Below are 19,153 nucleotides of genomic sequence, written 5' to 3' on the forward strand. Positions count from 1 at the left end.
TGGTCTCCCAACCAGGTACAAGTCAGGCCTGACTCGGCTTAGCTTCAAATAGTAAGAGTGGGCCTACCCAGGCATTTCTATGAATATCTGGAAGCAATTTATGACAATCTAATAAACTTCCATATTGGAGAAAATGTCCACAAAAATATAGAGGCTTAGCTTGTGATTTTAGATGGAGTTCTTACTTCTGAAATGATACTTTGAAGTCATCTACCTGTCCACTGTATTAGGAATACACAGAATTTCATGTTTGGATTCAAGAAGAATTTGTTTGGTTTTGTCCATTCCTGAATCGCTGTTAGGCAGTTAATTTACTCAAAGCTCTAGGTAGGTCTGGTTCAGTGTGTATGAGTTGTTGCAGATCATTGGCATAGATACTCCTAAATCACAAGTGACACTTCTTTAGCACTCTCCAGACCAGTAGAGGTTAATCTTTACGAGTGGGTATATATCCAATTATGACCAGCAAGTGGAGACTGAAAACAAAACTCTGGAATAGTACATAAGAGATACCTTTCCCTATTCCTATCAGTGGACAAATGCAAAGTGATGCACATTGGGGGAAAAATGATCCAAATTATAGTTACCTTATGCTAGGGTCCACCTTGGGAGTTGGCACCCAAGAAAAAGATCTGGGTGTCCTAGTCAGTACACAGAAATCTCCTCCATCCCCAACCTGTACTTGTGGGATTCAAAGCTCGCAGCCCTCCGTTTCCTCAACAACTTCCTGTGTTGTTTTTTTGGATGGTATTTACTATTCAACCAATGAGTGTTCCAGCTGTCTCTATGGGCATACTGAGTCTCGATTCTGGTGCTCCGATTGCTTTTCTCAGTGCGTTGAAACCTTATTCTGGAGTCACCAGAGATTTTGACTACACTCCCATGGGAGTCCCATAGTAACTTCTTCCATACTCGCAGGATTCCCGTGTAGCTCTCTACTGTGTGTATTAGAAGAGGCTCCAGCAGTGTAACAGTTCTCATATTTTCAAAGCCTGATAAATGTAGGTTTACCATGTTTGAGATTTAATTGTAACTGTTATGAGAGAGAAGTTTTTATTTTATTGGTAATTTCTTAAAAAAAAAAAAAAAAAAGCAAGCTTCTCACCAGGCTTCAGACTGTGCCACTATCTGTGATATACATATCATATGATCTAATTCAGGGCACCATATTCTTCTCCCCTAGGTGCTCATTCACACATTCGGGGGCTGGGATTGGATGATGCTTTGGAACCTCGACAGGTATGGTAGAACACCCTTTTTTTAATCTATTCATTTTTAAAACTCACAATAAGTGTAACATAAGATACAATCATTTTATACTTCAACATCACTTAATATATCATCAAATTCTAACTGGCATCAAATATCCCCCCTCCCTTTTATCCAGCAATTATTCATAAGCATAAGAAATCATAAAATATTCCCATCCCCCACCCCACCCTGGACGTGTATGAACAAAAGGGAAAAAATAATAATATTTATTCTATACAGTGTTTGATAATGGCTCCCAAACATCCCTAAATTTCTTAAAATGCCTCTGCTTTATGGCTATTACTCGCTCCATTTTAAAAATTTGGCATAATGAATTCCACCAAAAATTATAATTTAGACGATCCCAGTTTTTCATAATTTGTTGTATGGCAACCCCTGTCATAATGAGCCAAAGTTTATTATTATTAGAAGAGATTTGACTCTGCTCTCATGGAAGTACCAAATAACACAGTGTCATATGATAATGCCACCGGATTTTCCAGTAGATTATTAATTTGGCCCCAAATGGATTTCCAAAAACTAAGGGCTCCTTTTACAAAGCTGTGTTAGCGGGCATGACTTTTAATCACGCGCTACCCCTGCGCTAGCCGAAAAACTACCGCTAACGCAGCTTCGTAAAAGGAGCCCTAAGTATCAATGGACAATAAAATAGTAAATGATCTAATGTCCCAACTTCGAGATGACAGTGCCAACATCTATTAGAGCTATCTAATTTCTGTAAATGAACTGGGGTCCAAACTGCTCTATGTAACAAAAAAAAACCAAGTCTGTCTCATAGATGCCGACGCCGTACATCTCATCCTCCAAGCCCAAATACGTGGCCATTGAGACACAGTAACTTGATGCTTTATCTCAATGCTCCAAATGTCACGCAGACCAGTCTTTGGTTTCTTATTCAAAAATCCATATATTAATTTATACCACTGAAGTCCACCTGAAAACATAAGACCGACAGACTATATGCTGATTAGTTAGATTTTTCCTTTCAGGAAACCCCTCCTGAATGGCCTGCTTTAACTGCAACCATCTGCTTCTTACTGCTGGAATAATAAAAATCATTTAAACATAACTGCAACCATCTATAATTTTGTAATTTGTTAAGACCAAATTTGTGTTGCAATCGTGAAAATTTAAGCAGCTTACCATCTGATATAACATCATCCAAAGTCCGTATACCTGCCTTCATCCAGTGTTTCCAGATGACCTTAAACCCACCAATTTGAATCTTGGAGTTCAGTCAAATGGTCTGACACGTGGATTTATGGATTGGAATAAGTGTTAACTTATCGATAAATTTTAAAGTTTGCCATGTGTCTAATAAAATTATATCATCCTTATACAGCCTAGGCATCTTGATACGTGACCTAATCGCAGTGGAGACATGAGTTGCCATTTCAACCATAACCAATCTGGGAAATTTTCAATGAGCTCAGGGAAGACCCAGTACATACCCTGATGCATAATATAGGCTTGATGGTACCTATAAAAGTTGGGAAAATTTACCCTGCCCTCCGCAATTGGCTTTTGTAGAGATACCAAGGCAATTCTTGCTGCTTTCCCCAGCCAAATAAATTTGTCTTGGATGATGACTACTGTAGTTCAAAAGATTGTTCCTATCTGTCACTTTGCGACATATGGTTGTTTGGAAATGACCCTGATAAAGAGTTATCCACAGGGCTGTGGAATCGGTAGATAAATGTTCCGACTCCGACTCCTCAGTTTTTTGTTCTTCAGACTCCGACTCCAGGTACCCGAAATTTCCTCCGACTCCTCGACTCCGACTCCACAGCACTGGTTAATTTTCAGATCGTTAAAATGGAATGTCAAGTTGAGAGAAATGAGCATTTTCGACACCACCTTCTTTTTGCTTTTAATCAAGGTTCTAAAGCCGCAGAAGCTGCTCGCAACATTTGTGCTGTGTATATAGTGGGTGCTATAGCTGAAAGAATTGCTCGTGATTGGTATGCCAAGTTCAAAAATGGAGTTGGTAGATAAATGTTCCGACTCCAACTCCTCAGTTTTTTTATACTTCCGACTCCGACTCCAGGTACCTGAAATTTCCTCCGACTCCACAGCCCTGGTTATCCATATGTCTAAAAACGCTATTTCTGATGTTGCCACTGTAGCTGTGAATTTCAAGTTGACATCGCACGCATTTAGATAACTCTTACTTGCTTTGAGTTTTTCAAAAAAAGTTAAGTCAAAGTTTATACATATATATATAAGAAAGCTGTTGTGAATTATTATCTCTAGCAAGTTTAGAAACATTTTTGCACTTTTATTCAAAAAATTTTTCTCACTATATGAAACAACTTTATAAAAATCTCCAAAAGGGAGCAATGATAGACATTTGAAACAACGATCAGGGTTTTTATCCTGGTTGTGTTTTCCACACCATCTTATGGTTCTGAGCTCCTTCAGGAAATTTATAAAGTGATCGTGACGTTTATAATGCTCCTATCTATTGTTTTTGATGACCACTAGATTAGAGGCAGCCAGTGGCAGAATTCTGCTTGATTCGAATTAGGGGCATATACACAAAACAGAGTCAGAACATGTTTCCCCAAGGTCATCTTTACTTGAACCCACCTTCCTGAAGGATCTGCAGAAATAAAATTAAATACAGCTGAGCATTTCTTATGGACTAAAATAGCAGTAGGGACACCATGTCACGAATGCAGAGCTCTTTGCTGACACTTGTCATGTTATGAAGAGAAGCTTCCTTGTACGTTTATGTTTGTGAGTGCTGGCAGCCATGTGTTGCTTGACTAAGGTACATGAAGGCTTTAGTGTCAAAATCTGGGTATGTGATTTCTCTACATTTCTCCCTGCAGGTATCTCAGGGAATGGTGGGGCAGCTGGCTGCTCGCCGGGCTGCGGGTCTTATTCTGGAAATGATTAAGGAAGGGAAGATAGCTGGCAGAGCAGTGCTGATTGCAGGGCAGCCAGGCACAGGAAAGACGGCCATTGCTATGGGTATGCTGTTTTCAGATTTTTTTGTCTTCCTGCAAAAGAATCTGGTACAGAGAGGAAGAAGAGACGAAGCTCCTGCTGTATAATTAAGCATGGTTCTCTTTTTCTGTACCCATTGCAGGGATGGCACAGGCTTTGGGACTGGACACACCATTCACTGCCATTGCTGGCAGTGAGATCTTTTCCTTGGAAATGAGCAAGACCGAGGCCCTGACCCAGGCTTTCAGACGTTCCATTGGAGTCCGGATCAAGTGAGTCAGGTGCCTGACTTGAGAGAGAGCTCGAAGCCCAATGCTGACCTGGCTTCAGAGTGATGGGAGATGGGTGGGACTTTTCTTTTCTTCTGCCTCAAAGTGAAATGTAATGTGAAGGAACAATGATTTTGAGGTGTGTTGTTTTTTTGTTGTTTTTTTTATTTTATTTTTTTTATTTTCTGTCCCAAAAATATTTCCTTTTTCCTTAGCAACAGCAGCAGATGAATCCAGAGACCAGCAGGCGGAGATAGAGAAACTGATTAACAGGTGGTCCTGTTGGCTGGCACTCCTCCTGTATCTACAGTATGCTCTTATCTCCCAGCAGGTGATGGTCGCTATTCAACTAGCTCCTGGATTCTGGCTGTGACTGGAACCTTATTTCTCCTGTTGAGGTTTCCTCTTCAGTGAGACAGGGGTGTCCGGCTGAATGGTGCCGGCTTTAGGGGTTACACCTGGGCCCCTGCCTCACCCTCCCTCCAGTGATAGAGGGTCTGATTTTCCTACCTCGACGATTGGTTGATCAAAGCGTCCTCTCGCCAGCAGGTTCTGCGAGCGACGAATCAAACCATTTTCCTCCTTCAGAGTCTCGGATTTAAGGTGAACTTTTCCAAATCTCACCTCTGTCCATCCCAGTCTCTCGAGTTCATCGGAGTGGTCCTCGACACGGTACGCCTCCGTTCTTTTTGCTTCGGTATCGTCAGGAGACCATTGTCCGCTTGTGTCAGCGGGTGGCCCTCCTGGCCTCAGTCCCAGCTCGGCTCATGATGGTCCTGCTCGGCCACATGGCCTCCACTGTTCATGTGATTCCTTTTGCCAGACTTCACCTCCGCATTCCTCAGTGGACGCTAGCCTCTCAATGGAACCAGGATCGGGATCCTGTCTCTTGTCTCATTGTTGTGACTCCTTTGTTGAAGCAATCTTTCCAGAGGTTTTCTGTTTCATGCTCCTCCCCCACAGAAGGTCATCATGACGGACTCGTCGGTCTTTGCTTGGGGGCTCATCTGGACGATCTTCACACTCAGGGTCTTTGGTCCAGTGCCGACCGCCTTTGTCACACAATCTGCTGGAGCTTCGGGTGGTTTTTCTCGCTCTGAAAGCTTTTTGTCACCTGCTTCGCGAGAATGTGATGCTGGTTCGCACGGACAACCAGGTTGCCATGTATTATATCAACAAACAAGGGGGCACGGGGTCTTGGTCCTTTAGAGTCTCGGATTTAAGGTGAACTTTCCCAAATCTCACCTCTGTCTGTCCCAGTCTCTCGAGTTCATCGGAGTGGCTCTGGGATTGGGCCGTCCGCCGCAATATTTTCCTTCGGGCAATCTACATTCAGGGCCAGCAGAATTGCCTAGCAGTCAGGTTGAGTCGTCTGCTGCAACCTCACGAATGGTCTCTCCATTCCTCGACCCTGCGTCAGGTGTTTGCTCGTTGGGGGACTCCGGATGTCGATCAGTTCGCGTCCCCCCCCTCAATCACAAGTTGCCCTGCTTCTGCTCCAGGGTCTATGCCCCCCACAGGATCAAGGCCTTCCTTCTAGATTGGACAAACCTGTTTCTGTATGTGTTTCCTCTATTCCCTCTGATTCTGAAGACTTTCGTCATGCTCAAATCCACACACGCCACCATGATTCTGATAGCTCCTCGGTGGCCCTGACAGCCCTGGTTCTCCCTTCTCCTGCAGCTCAGTTCCAGAGAGCCTCTTCTACTGCCTGTTTTTCCTTCTTTGCTTACACAGAGTCGGGGATCTCAGCTTCATCCCAACCTGAAGTCTCTACACTTAACAGCTTGGTTCTTCGAGACTTGATGCCTTCGTTCCAGTTCTCCCAGTCTGTGCTGGATGTCCTGGAGGCCTCTCGAAAGAAGTCCACTCGCTAGTGTTACCATCAGAAGTGGACCCGTTTTTCTTCTTGGTGTGCTCAGCTGCGCTTAGACCCGCAGTCTGCCTCCTTGTCGTCTGTCCTGGATTATCTGTTGCACTTGTCTGGCGCTGGACTCAAGTCCTCTTCGATTCGAGTCCACCTTAGTGCTATTGCTGCTTTTCATCAGCCTGTTGATGGGAAACCTCTCTGTTCATCCTGTGGTTTCCCGCTTAATGAAGAGCCTTTTTAACGTTCATCTGCCCCTTAAACCTCCTCCTGTGGTTTGGGATCTCAACGTGGTTCTTACTTAACTGATGAAGCCTCCTTTTGAGCTGCTGGCGCGGGCTCACTTGAAGTTTCTCACTTGGAAAGTTGTGTTTCTTATTTCCCTCACTTCTGCGCGTCGAGTCAGTGAGCTTCAGGCCTTGGTGGCGGGCCCGCCTTTCACTGTCTTCCATCATGATAAGGTGGTTCTCCGTACCCATCCTAAATTCTTGCCTAAGGTTATTTCGGATTTTCACATCAACCAATCCATTGTTCTTCCTGTGTTTTTTCCAAAGCCACATTCTCATCCTGGAGAGGTGGCTCTGCGTTCCCTTGACAGTAAGCATGCGCTGGCTTTCTACTCGAAGCGCACTGCTCCTCATCGTACTGCTCCCCAGCTGTTCATCTCTTTCGATCCTAATCACTTGGGGCGTTCTGTTTCCAAGCGGACCATTTCTACCTGGTTGGCCACTTGTATCTCTTTCTGTTACGCTCTGGCTGGTCTCTCCCTGCCGGGTCGAGCCACAGGGTCAGAGCGATGGCGGCGTCTGTTGCTTTTGTCCGCTTGACTCCAATTGAGGAAATCTGCAAGGCTGCCACTTGGTCCTCGGTTCATACTTTCACCTCTCATTACTGTCTGGATGCTTTCTCCAGGCGTGACAGCCATATTGGTGTTATCCAGGGAGAGCAGGCAGATATTCTCGCAACCCACCCACCTCCCCGGGTTGGCTTCTTTGCTAGCTATCTGAACTGAGGCCACACTGAGGAGACGCATGCCCTAGGTCGGGCGGGAGGGGCACTCGCGCATGAGCGGTACACTCGCAAGCTTGAAGATCTTCAAGAAAGTCTGCTTGCGAGAACGTCCGCTAGGGGGCTCCGTAGATGACGTCACCCACATGTAGAGAATATCTGCCTGTTGTCCCTGGATAACACCTGTTACGGTAAGTAACTGCTTTTTGCTGTAAAGAAAGCATTCCCTCATGATTTCAGGGGACTCTGGCAGCCAAATTTGGCTGTGAGGGAATCTGTGGGACTGTTGGATGATCAAGGAGCGAACGGGTTGCTCAGGGAGGATAAGGCCATAGCGGAAAGACTGAATGAATTCTTTGCTTCGGTCTTTACGGAAGAAGATGTAAGAGATCTACCTGAACTGGAAATGTTTTTCAAGGGTAATGATGCGGAGGAAATTAAAGCAATCTCGGTGAATCTGGAAGATGTACTGAGCCAAATCGACAAGTTAAAAAGTGATAAATCGCCAGGACCAGATGGTATTAAAAGAACTCAAAAATGGAATTGCTGACCTGCTGTTAGTGATCTGTAATCTGTCGCTAAAATCGTTTGTAGTACCTGAAGATTGGAGGGTGTCAATGTTATGCCGATTTTTAAAAAGGGCTCACTTCAGTGCTGGGCAAAATGGTAGAAATGATTATAAAAAAATAAAATTGTGGAACACGTAGACAAACATAATTTAATGAGACGGAGTCAGCCGAGAAAGATCATACCTCACAAATTTGCTTGACTTCTTTGAAGGTGTGAATAAGCATGTGGATAAAGGTGAGCTGGTTGATATAGTGTATCTAGATTTCAGAAAGCTTTTGATAAAGTTCCTCATGAGAGGCTCCTGAGAAAATTAAAGTGTCATGGGATAGGTGGCAAAGTTCATTTGTGGATTAGGAATTGGTTATCGGATAGAAAACGAAGGGTAGGGTTAAATATTCATTTTTTTCAATGGAGGAGAGTAAACAGTGGAGTGCCGCAGGGCTCTGTACTGGGACCGGTGCTATTTAACTTATTTATAAATTATCTGAAAATTGGAACTACGATTGAGGTGATTAAATTTGCTGATGACATTAAACTGTTCAAAGTTGTTAAAACACATGCAGATTGTGAAAAATTACAGGCGGACCTTAGGAAATTGGAAGATTGGGCATCCAAATGGCAGATGAAATTTAATCTGGACAAATGCAAAATGATGCACATTGAGAAGAATAATCTGAATCACAGTTACCGGATACTAGGGTCCATCTTGGGGATTAGCGCCCAAGAATAGGATCTTGGTGTCATCGTAGACAATATGATGAAATCTTCAGCCCAGTATGTGGCGGCAGCCAAAAAAGCAAATAGAATGCTAGGAATTATTAAAAAAGGAATAGTTAACAAGACTAAGAATGTTATAATGCCTCTGCACTCCATGGTGTGACCTCATCTGGAGTATTGCGTTCAATTCTGATCTCCTTATCTCAAGAAAGATATAGTGGTGCTAGAAAAGGTTCAAAGAAGAGCGACCAAGATGGTAAAGGGGATGGAATTCCTCTCATTTGAGGAAAGACTAAAACGGTTAGGGCTCTTCAGCCTGGAAAACAGACAGCTGAGGGGAGATATGATTGTAGTCTACAAAATCCTGAGTAGAGTAGAACGGGTACAAGTGGATCGATTTTTCACTCCGTCAAAAATTACAAAGACTAGGGGACACTCAATGAAGTTACAGGGAAATACTTTTAAAACCAATAGGAGGAAATATTTTTTTCACTCAGAATAGTTAAACTCTGGAACGCATTGCCGGAAGTTGTGGTAAGAGTAAATAGCATTGCTGGTTTTAAGAAAGGTTTGGACAATTTCCTGGAGGAATAGTCCATAGTCTGTTATTGAGAAAGACATGGGGGTAGCCACTGCTTGCCCTGTATTGGTAGCATGGAATATTGCTACACCTTGGGTTTTGGCCAGGTACTAGTGACCTGGATTGGCCACCGTGAGAACAGGCTACTGGGCTTGATGAACCATTGGTCTGACCCAGTAAGGCTATTCTTATATTAACAATGAGCCAATGCTAACCGGGCTTTTGGTTTCCACTGACCTCATATCTTTTAATACATGGATTTTTTTCCTGCAAATTTCACTTGATTCATCCTTATTTCACCATTATGCTCACATTATTATCATTATTTTTTATGAAGGTTCACTATTGCATTCCAAATTTTGCACATGATTGGATTACACACAGCATTAATTTGACATTCTTTCGCTGTCACCATTTTCACTCATACACATATATCCGTTCATACATATTTAATTGTTCATATTAGAACCCCTGAGGAAGGAGTGTTTCTTCGAAACATGAACCATGTCAGGTCCGGGTTCATTAACCCTTTTGGATACAAACTGTTTTTATGACCATATTTATCTTTATGACTGTTTATTAAAGACTTGGTGTCCTGTAGACCAGTATTTTTCAACCTTTTTACACCCGTGGACCGGCAGAAATAAAAAAAATTATTTTGTGGACTAGGACTAAAATTTAAAAAACCCGTTTCTGCCCCATCTCTGCGAGCTCGGTCCCCACAAATCATCTGATCCCATCCACACAAGCCTCAGTTATGATTTTATATTGAATGTATTTTATTAAAGTATAAAAAGAAACAATATTCTGTACAATTGTCATTTTATAACTACAAATAATACAGAGCAAGGATTAACAAAACCCCTGTCTCCCCTCCCCTTCACATATATCCCCTCTACTATCAAGAAAACTGAACAAGCCAAATTATTACAGAATGCTACACAGAAATATCATGCTAACAGAATACTAGGAATAGTGTTAGGGGAGTGCAACTGCCCCCTGGTCAGAGAGAGCCCTAAGCCACTGCCTGGGCTTTGCAGTCCCCAGTTATGTCTAACACCAGCTCTAGCAGGATATATATTTCAAATCCGATATATTCTAATCACAAAATAGAAATAAAATTAATTTTTCTACCTTTTGTCGTCTCTGGTTTCTGCTTTCATCTTCTTTTCACTCTCTTCCTTCCAGCGTCTGCCCTCTCTGCCTCTTCAATCCAGCATCTTCCCCTTCCATCCACTGTCTGACCTCTCCCCCTTCCATATGGTATCTGTCTTTTCTCTATGCCCATCTCCCCTTTCCATCCAGCCTGCGTTCCCTCTCTCATTTTTACATGATTCATTCCAGCTTCACTGCTCTCTTCATTTTTATCTCTCCTACACCAGATCTATCATCATTGTCCCTCTCTGCTTATTTTTCTGCTGACCCCTTCCTATCATCAATCTCTCTACTTTCTCATGCCTGTGTCTCCCCTTCCCCTCCTCTAATCTCCCTGCCAGCTGTTTCCTTCCTTTTTTCATTCTCCCTTCCCTCCTCCTCCTGTCCAGCAGTAACTCTCTTCCCTTCCTCCCCTCTCAGCAGTATCTCTCCTTCTCCCTCTCCAGTAGCAGCTGCCCCTTTTTTTTCCCTTGCCCACAAGCTTCCCTCCAGGTCAAGTAGCAGTTGTCCCTTTTTTTTCCTTTGCCCAGCAGCTTCCCAGACTCCTTTCCCTCCTCCCCTCCCAGCAGCATCTCTCCTTCTCCCTCTCCAGTAGCAGCTGTCCCTTTTTTCCCCTTGCCCAGCAGCTTCCCAGACTCCTTTCCCTCCTCCCCTCCCAGCAGCATCTCTCCTTCTCCTTCCCTCCAGGTCCAGTAGCAGCTGTCCCTTTTTTCCCTTACCCAGCAGCTTCCCAGATTCCTTTCCCTCCTCCCCTCCTAGCAGCATCTTTCCTTCTCCCTCTTCAGTAGTAGCTGTCCCTGTTTCCCCTTGCCCAACAGCTTCCCAGACTCCAATAGTGGCTTTCTCCCCTCCCAGCAGCTCTCCTTACTTCTCAGTGCAGTGATTCAGGAAGGTAGCCTCGGGTCCTTTGTTGGGTCGCGCCGCCTCTGAGGAAAGAGGAAGTTGCATCATCAAAGGCAGCTGCGACTCAGCAAAAGCCCCGTGGCTGCCTTCGTGAATTGCTGCGCTGGGAAGTAAAGGAGAGCTGCAGAGAGGGGAGAAAGCCACTGTCGGAGACTCCCCAAGATCTCTCCGGCCCAGCGCAGACTTCAGATGTTGATCTTGCCGGCCCTGCGCAGACCGGCAGGAAGTTGAAGTGAGTCAATCTTGCCGGCCCTGTGCGGACCGGCAAAAATTTCCTGCAGACTGGCACCGGTCCGGCGGTTGAAGAACAGTGCTGTAGACCATCACTTCAGTTTTTGTTCATGGACCATTGGTCTGACCCGAGACCAATTTGAATGTTCCTTCAGTTTTGTACTTCAGTCTTTTCAGTGTGGAATTCCTTAATCCAGACTTATTCCGAGTGTTACATCAGAGGATAAAATCTGAAGCTTTTTTTTTTTTTTTTTTGAAAATATGTTTATTGAGGAGTCAACAAGAGAGTCCGAGAGTACAAAAAGAAAATAAAACAATGGTCAACAAGAATACAATAAGCTAAGCAGAAGTGCAAAGCACAAACTTTTTATGAGATTAAAATACCTTTTAAGTTTAACAGACTGCAAAGTGGAACCATTATAGACTCATCTTTTATTGATAGATCAAAAGTATAGAATGTTAAAATGGAGTCCCAAAAACAAGTTAAAGAGAAAAGAATGTGTCATAGGAGAAGAAAATACATTGTGTCAAGGGCTGCCTAAGAAAGCAAACTAAAAATAGTGCAGCAGAAAGCTCTATTAGCTTCAGTGGTTAGAGCAAGAATAAAATGGAAGGATGATGCAAGGCCAAGCTAATAAATTAATGTATAAATAGAGAAACTAACTATAGTGGTGAATCAATACAAAAATTCCTGCTCCTAATTCATAATTAAAAGGCTTTCTGCTAAGCAAAATGTGAGAATTCTCCTTGATATTAAAAGAGAATTTCTCTACCATAAGTACTTTCCAATCAGTCTCCAGCTAGGAAGGTTAACAAATAAAAAATGGAAAATAAGTTACTACAATAAAAAAATTAGCATCTTAATACAGCTTTTGACTAGCTGTTGGAGGCCTGAATTATCTTTCTTAGGTCAAAACAGCATGAACAAAAATGACAATTTCTCCGGAGACAAGCAGCGGAGATGCAGCCACACTTGAAGGTGAGGTTCTAGAGCAGTGTATTGCAAACTGTGTGCCATAGCACACCAGTATGCCTCCTGAGATTTCTGGGGTGCCGCAATACACTAGGGAAGAGGAGAGGTGCTGGCGCTGGATGACTGTCTACAGGACGTGCTTCTCGCGACGCCGGCACCTCTTCTCTCTGTTGGCCCTTCTCTCCAGCACGGGCCTTTCTCTTGGTGCAAGGCCCATATGAAGGGCTTTTGTGCATCATGCATGCATATGACGTCATCACGCTGACACCAGCGCACTTCAAGGTGTCCCGAGCTGGGGACACTAGGATTAGTGTATCCCTGCTCAAAAAAGTTTGCGGGACACTGTTCTAGAGACTGATCCTATGTGTCGGTGCTCTCCCCTAGTTAAAGTAAGCTTTTGCTTACTGTGCATGTGCAGGGTCTCCCGCCTCTCACCTGTGAAATCAGGTTTTTTCCTTAGCTGTTCCTAATAAGTCACAGCTCACCCCTCACCTGGTCTTCCTTTGCAAAGCATTATTGCCTAGACCAGTGGTTCCTAAACCTGTCCTGGGGGACCCCCAGCCAGTCAGGTTTTCAAGATATCCCTAATGAATATGCATGAGAGAGATTTGCATACCTGTCACTTCCATTATATGCAAATCTCTCTCATGCATATTCATTAGGGATATCTTGAAAACCTGACTGGCTGGGGGTCCCCCAGGACATGTTTGGGAACCACTGGCCTAGACCAAAGCACAGCTCAAGACACTCATTTTCGTCAATCTGTTCTCAGAAACCTTTTTGCTCCATAATTACCGTCCTCCACCCTTTTTTTTTTTTTAATTAAATAGCTAGGAACTATTAACTTTAGAATACTTTCCCTCCCTCCTTCCCCTCTTTCTCTAGTTGTTCTGCTAGAGACAAAACTGATTTCACAGGGGAAGAGCCATGAGAGGCGGGAAACCCTGCACATGCTCAGTAAGCAAAAACTTACTTTAACTATGGGAGAGCACCAGCATATAGAATCAGTCTAGTTCTTCATCATCAAGTGTGGCTGCAATCCCTTGCTGCTACGGAGAACCCATGTTACAAGTAAGCAACTTTGCTATCAGAATCTATAAGTGAACCATAAAAGCAGTCCAGTGACAGCCTCACAGAGAAAGGTAAGGAGGGGACAACATAGAGTGGGAGATGAATGATTGGCAAAGCAGTAGAATTTTATGGTTTCTGACTTGAAAGGAAAATCAGATCTTTATGTTCTATCACATTTCCTTTTAATTGTAGATCAAATGTAGTATGTAAGCATTTTACAACACTCAAGAAGGAAAAAAATGGACTGAATTAAGAGAATGCACAAGGGAAGGCCTATATTATTGCAAAATTCCAGTGCAAAATGAACAGGAGTCCTGAACAGTGGGTTATTCTCCTTTACCCACGAGATTTTTTTTTAGAAGTAATCATCCACAGCTTTTTAGCTCCATCTCCTTGTGTCAGTGCCCCATCTCCTCAGTTTTTTTTCTTTGAAGCGAGTTGGGATGTCTTTGTGGAGTCTCCAAGTGAAAGACCAGAGAAAGCAGACAAAGTCCGAGTGACAAAATGGATTCTGGATATTCAAGCCATAGAGTCTGGACTAGGTGTAGAATCGGGCTCGGGCTGATACTCCTTATACTTATTGTGCCCAAGAATGACTCAGCCAACTGAAGAACAATCCTGGATTTGAAGTTTGTCAGTGCAGTACTAAATGTGCCCAGGTTTCAGATGGAGATGTGCTGTGTTGGTCATTGCTTCTGTGGCACCAGGGGATTTCCTAGCCTCTCTGGACTTGGTGGAGGCTTACATATCCCCATATTCCCAGAACACAGAAAATTTTCCAGGTTCCATATGTTGGAAAAGCATTTTCAATCCTCTACATTATCATTTGGTTTGGCAACAGCACCCCACATCTTTACCAAGGTGATGGGGTGGCAGCAGTGCATCTGCACAAGGCAGGGATTCAAGTACGCCCATACAGGGACAATTGGTTAATCAGGGCTCTTTCCAAGATCAAAGGTCACAAGGCAGTGACATGTTGTCTAGCTCCTGCAAGACCTGGGATGGATTATCAATTTCCACAAGAGGCAATTGGAACCAACCCAAACCTTGGAGTACTTGGGGATTCTGTGCAATATGGCAGAAGGTCATGGTTTTTCTGGACTCTTGCAAGCTGCAACTAAAGATCCAGATCATTGAGGTCCTGGCAATGCCAATTCCTATGTCTTGACACTACCTGCAGGCACTGGGATCAGTGGCAGCGATCATGGAAATGGCGCCTTGGGTGAAGGCTCATTTATGCCTTCTTTAAAATGTACTGTTATCTCGTTAGTCTCCACAGACGGATTCGCTCTATATGCCGTTGAACAGGACGGCAGAAGCGTGTCAGCATATGTTGGATGCTTTGGGTGGAGACACTGTTCAGACTTGCCTCTCTGCATTTCAACTTAGGTGATGCTGATGACAGATGCCAATCTCTACAGATAGGGAGGTCATTGTGAGTGTCAGCCGGTTCAGGGCTGATGGTTACCCTCTCAGAGAAAATGGTTCATCAACAGATTGAGACTCAGAGCCAGTCCCTTAGCGTGGCAGCGATTTGAAAAGATCCTGGAAGGCAAAGCGGTCAGGGTCTTCTCAGTACTATAGTAATGGCATAAGTCAACAGACCAAGAGTGTTCCATTGAAGTTAGAGGCCCACGTGTTTTGCTGGGCAGAATCTCATCTACAAGCCATTTCATAAGAACATAAGAATTGCTGCTGTTGGGTCAGACCAGTGGTCCATCGTGCCCAGCAGTGCACTCACGTGGTGGCCCTTGGTCAAAGACCAGCGCCCTAACTGAGACTAGCCCTACCTGCGTACGTTCTGGTTCAGCAGGAACTTGTCTAACTTTCCTCCACGACAGACTCCGGAAGAGCGTTCCAGTCTTCTACCACTCTGCATGAAGAAGAACTTCCTTACATTCATACAGAATCTATCCCCTTTCAATTTTAGAGCGTGCCCTCTCGTTCCCCTACCTTGGAGAGGGTTAACAACCTGTCCTTATCTACTAAGTCTATTCCCTTCAGTACCTTGAATGTTTTGATCATGTCCCCTCTCAATCTCCTCTGTTCGAGGGAGAAAAGGCCCAGTTTCTCTAATCTTTCACTGTATGGCAACTCCCCCAGCCCCTTAACTATCTTAGTCACTCTTCTCTGGACCCTTTCAAGTAGTACCGTGTCCTTCTTCATGTACGGCGACCAGTGCTGGACACAGTACTCCAGGTGAGGGCGCACCATGGCCTGGTACAGTGGCATGATAACCTTCTCCTATCTGTTTGTGATCCCCTTCTTTATCATTCCTATCATTCTGTTCACCAACGAGAGGAAATGCCACTCTGGATCTAATCCTAAATGGGTTAAGGGGACCTGCAAAGGAAGTAGAGGTAGTGGGACCATTGGGAAACAGCGATCATAACATGATCAAGTTCAAGGTTGAGGTAGGAATACCGAAAGTAAAGAGAACCATAGCGACAACTTTCAACTTCAGGAAAGGAAACTACGAAGCAATGAGGGAAATGGTAAGGAAGAAACTTAGGAACACTTCCAAAAATTGGCAAACGGTAGAACATGCCTGGTCTTTTCTCAAGAACACGATGAGTGAGGCGCAAAATCTGTATATCCCCAGATTCAGAAAGGAGTGCAAAAAGAGTTGAACAAAAGACCCGGCATGGATAACAAAACTAGTGAAGGAAGCAATAGGCAATAAGAAAAATTCATTCAGGAAATGGAAAAAGGACAAAACTGAGGGGAACTGGAAAGAGCACAGGAAGTATCAAAAAGAATGTCACCGAATGGTTCGAAAAGCCAAAAGAGTATGAAGAGAGGCTAGCCAGGGAAGCACGAAATTTCAAACCGTTCTTTAGATATGTTAAAGGGAAGCAACCGGCTAGGGAGGAGGTGGGACCACTGGACGACGGAGACAGGAAGGGAGTGGTGAAGGAGGAGAAAGAAGTGGCAGAAAGACTTAACATGTTCTTTTCGTCTGTATTCACAAACGAAGACACATCCAACATACTGGAACCTGAGCAATTCTTCAATGGAAATCAAGCAGAAAAATTAACATCCATGGAAGTGAGCCTTGAAGATGTACGCAGGCAGATAGAAAAACTAAAAACTGACATATCCCCGGGTCCGGACAGAATCCATCCAAGGGTTCTGAAGGAATTAAAGGAGGAGATAGCGGAACTACTGCAGCAAATTTGCAATCTATCCCTGAAAACAGGCGTGATCCCGGAGGACTGAAAGATAGCCAACGTTACGCCCATCTTTAAAAATGGATCAAGAGGTGACCCGGGAAACTACAGACCGGTGAGTCTGACCTCGGTTCCGGAGAAAATGGTGGAAGCAAAGACAACATCGATGAACATTTTGAAAAAAAACGAACTTCTGATAACCAGCCAACATGGTTTCTGCAAGGGGAGATCGTGTCTAACGAACTTATTGCACTTCTTCGAAGGAATTAACAAAACGGATGGACAAAGGAGACCCCATAGACATCATATATCTAGATTTCCAAAAAGCCTTTGACAAGGTGCCCCATGAACGCCTACTTCGGAAACTGAAGAACCATGGGGTGGAAGGAGACATACATAGATGGATCAGAAACTGGTTGGCGGGTAGGAAACAGAGGGTAGGAATGAAGGGCCACTACTCGGACTGGAGGAGGGTCACGAGTGAGCTTCCGCAGGGCTCGGTGCTAGGGTCGCTGCTATTTAATATATTCATAAATGATCTAGAAACAGGGACGAAGTGCGAAATAATAAAATTTGCAGACGATACCAAACTATTTAGTGGAGCTCGGACTAAAGAGGACTGCGAAGAATTGCAAAGGGACTTGAACAAACTAGGGGAATGGGCAACAAGATGGCAGATGAAGTTCAACGTTGAGAAATGTAAAGTATTACATGTGGGAAACAGAAACCCGAGGTACAACTGTACTGTGGAAGGGATGTTATTAAATGAGAGTACCCAAGAAAGGGACTTGGGGGTAATGGTGGACATGACAATGAAGCCGATGGCACAGTGCACAGCGGCCACTAAGTAGGCAAACAGAATGCTAGGCATAATCAAGAAGGGTATTACAACCAGAACGAAATAAGTTATCCTGCCATTGTATCGGGCTTGGTGCGTCTGCATCTTGGGTACTGCGTCCAATATTGGTCGCCGTAACTTAAGAAGGACATGGCGTTACTCGAGAGGGTTCAGAGGAGAGCGACGCGTCTGATAAGGGGATGGAAAACCTTTCATACGCTGAGAGATTGGAGAAACTTGGTCTCTTTTCCCTGGAGAAGAGGAGACTTAGAGGGGATATGATGGAGACTTACAAGATCATGAAGGGCATAGAGAGAGTAGAGGGGGACAGATTCTTCAAACTTTCGAATAATAAAAGAACAAGAGGGCATTCAGAAAAGTTGAAAGGGGACAGATTTAAAACGAATGCTAGGAAGTTCTTCTTTACCCCACCTGGAATGCGCTTCCAGAGAGCGTAATAAGGCAGAGTACGGTACTGGGGTTCAAGAAAAGATTGGACAATTTCCTGCTGGAAAAGGGGATAGAGGGGTATAGATAGAGGAATACTGCACAGGTCGTGGACCTGTTGGGCTGCCGCGTGAGCGGACTGCTGGGCACGATGGACCTCAGGTCTGACCCAGCAGAGGCATTGCTTATGTTATCATTTACAGCTATTGTAAACATAATGTAACTAAGTCATAAGTCTGTAAATATTTTGTGTTCCTGGCTCTTTATTAGTCCATACAGACTGTTTATCCACTGTCTATGTCATTTTTGGAATTTCCCGTCATCCAGTACACACGATAGGAAAAGGTTAATCTTGCAAGAGGGGTATATATCTCATGACCAGCAGGTGGAGACTCAAACAAAACTGTGGAATAGGACATAAGAGATACCTTCCCCTATTCCTATCAGTCTTCTTTCAGTCTCCAGCAGGTGTGAGTGAGCTGTACACAACTCTCTTGGTAGGGCTGTTGGAATTTGTTTAGGGTTTCTAGTCCCCATTTTTGGCTGGATTGAGCTTGGGGGGGGCCCTGTATGGGGGTCCTTCCGACCTCAGGGGTGTCAAACCCGGCGGGTCTCGTGCTGGGTCCCTCCCCCCATTTCCTCCACCTCCCCACATTTTTTTAGAGGATCCTCAGCAGAAAGCCTTGCCCCCTAAGTCAAGCAAGGCACATTGCTTTGAGAGCCTGTGGAGTCTGTTCTGTAAAAAAAATTAAAAAATCCTGATGTAGTTCCAGTCTGAAGGGTTGCTTTCCCTTTAACTTTGCTGTAAATTACTGTATTTTTTGACTAACCGGCACTTTTCTTCTAGCTAGGTCGCATATGGAGCAATTGAGCACTTCTCAGGGGTAGAGGTGCTCAATTTGGTCCAGACGCGAGGCACTCGCTACCGGCCTGAAAACAGCTTTTCGGGCCGATGCGGTTGTAGAGCTCAGTCAGCAGCGGCTGCAGGCGTCCAGGGCTCTCCGGTCTTAGTGCCTCGTGAGTTGGCAGGGAGCAGTGGGGAAGCCCGGTCTTCCCTCACCGCCCCCGAAGGGATTCCCTCTCAGCTTCTGAGGAGATAGGAAAAGGAGATCAGGATTAAAATCTGGTCC

At 44.3% G+C, this 19,153-nt stretch overlaps 1 protein-coding gene across 2 annotated transcripts in view; it reads left to right on the forward strand.

The window, feature by feature from the left end:
• RUVBL2 (RuvB like AAA ATPase 2) overlaps positions 1–19,153 on the forward strand; it is a 64,534-nt gene that overhangs the window by 2,720 nt on the left and 42,661 nt on the right. For both annotated transcript variants that reach the window (XM_033962006.1, XM_033962005.1), the window contains exons 3-5: positions 1,184–1,239; positions 4,107–4,248; positions 4,367–4,496. In XM_033962006.1, coding sequence (XP_033817897.1) covers positions 1,184–1,239; positions 4,107–4,248; positions 4,367–4,496 — 328 coding nt within the window. The remainder of the gene's footprint in view (positions 1–1,183; positions 1,240–4,106; positions 4,249–4,366; positions 4,497–19,153) is intronic.

Source organism: Geotrypetes seraphini, chromosome 10 (genome assembly GCF_902459505.1).
Source record: "Geotrypetes seraphini chromosome 10, aGeoSer1.1, whole genome shotgun sequence".
NCBI classification, from domain to species: Eukaryota; Metazoa; Chordata; class Amphibia; order Gymnophiona; family Dermophiidae; genus Geotrypetes; species Geotrypetes seraphini.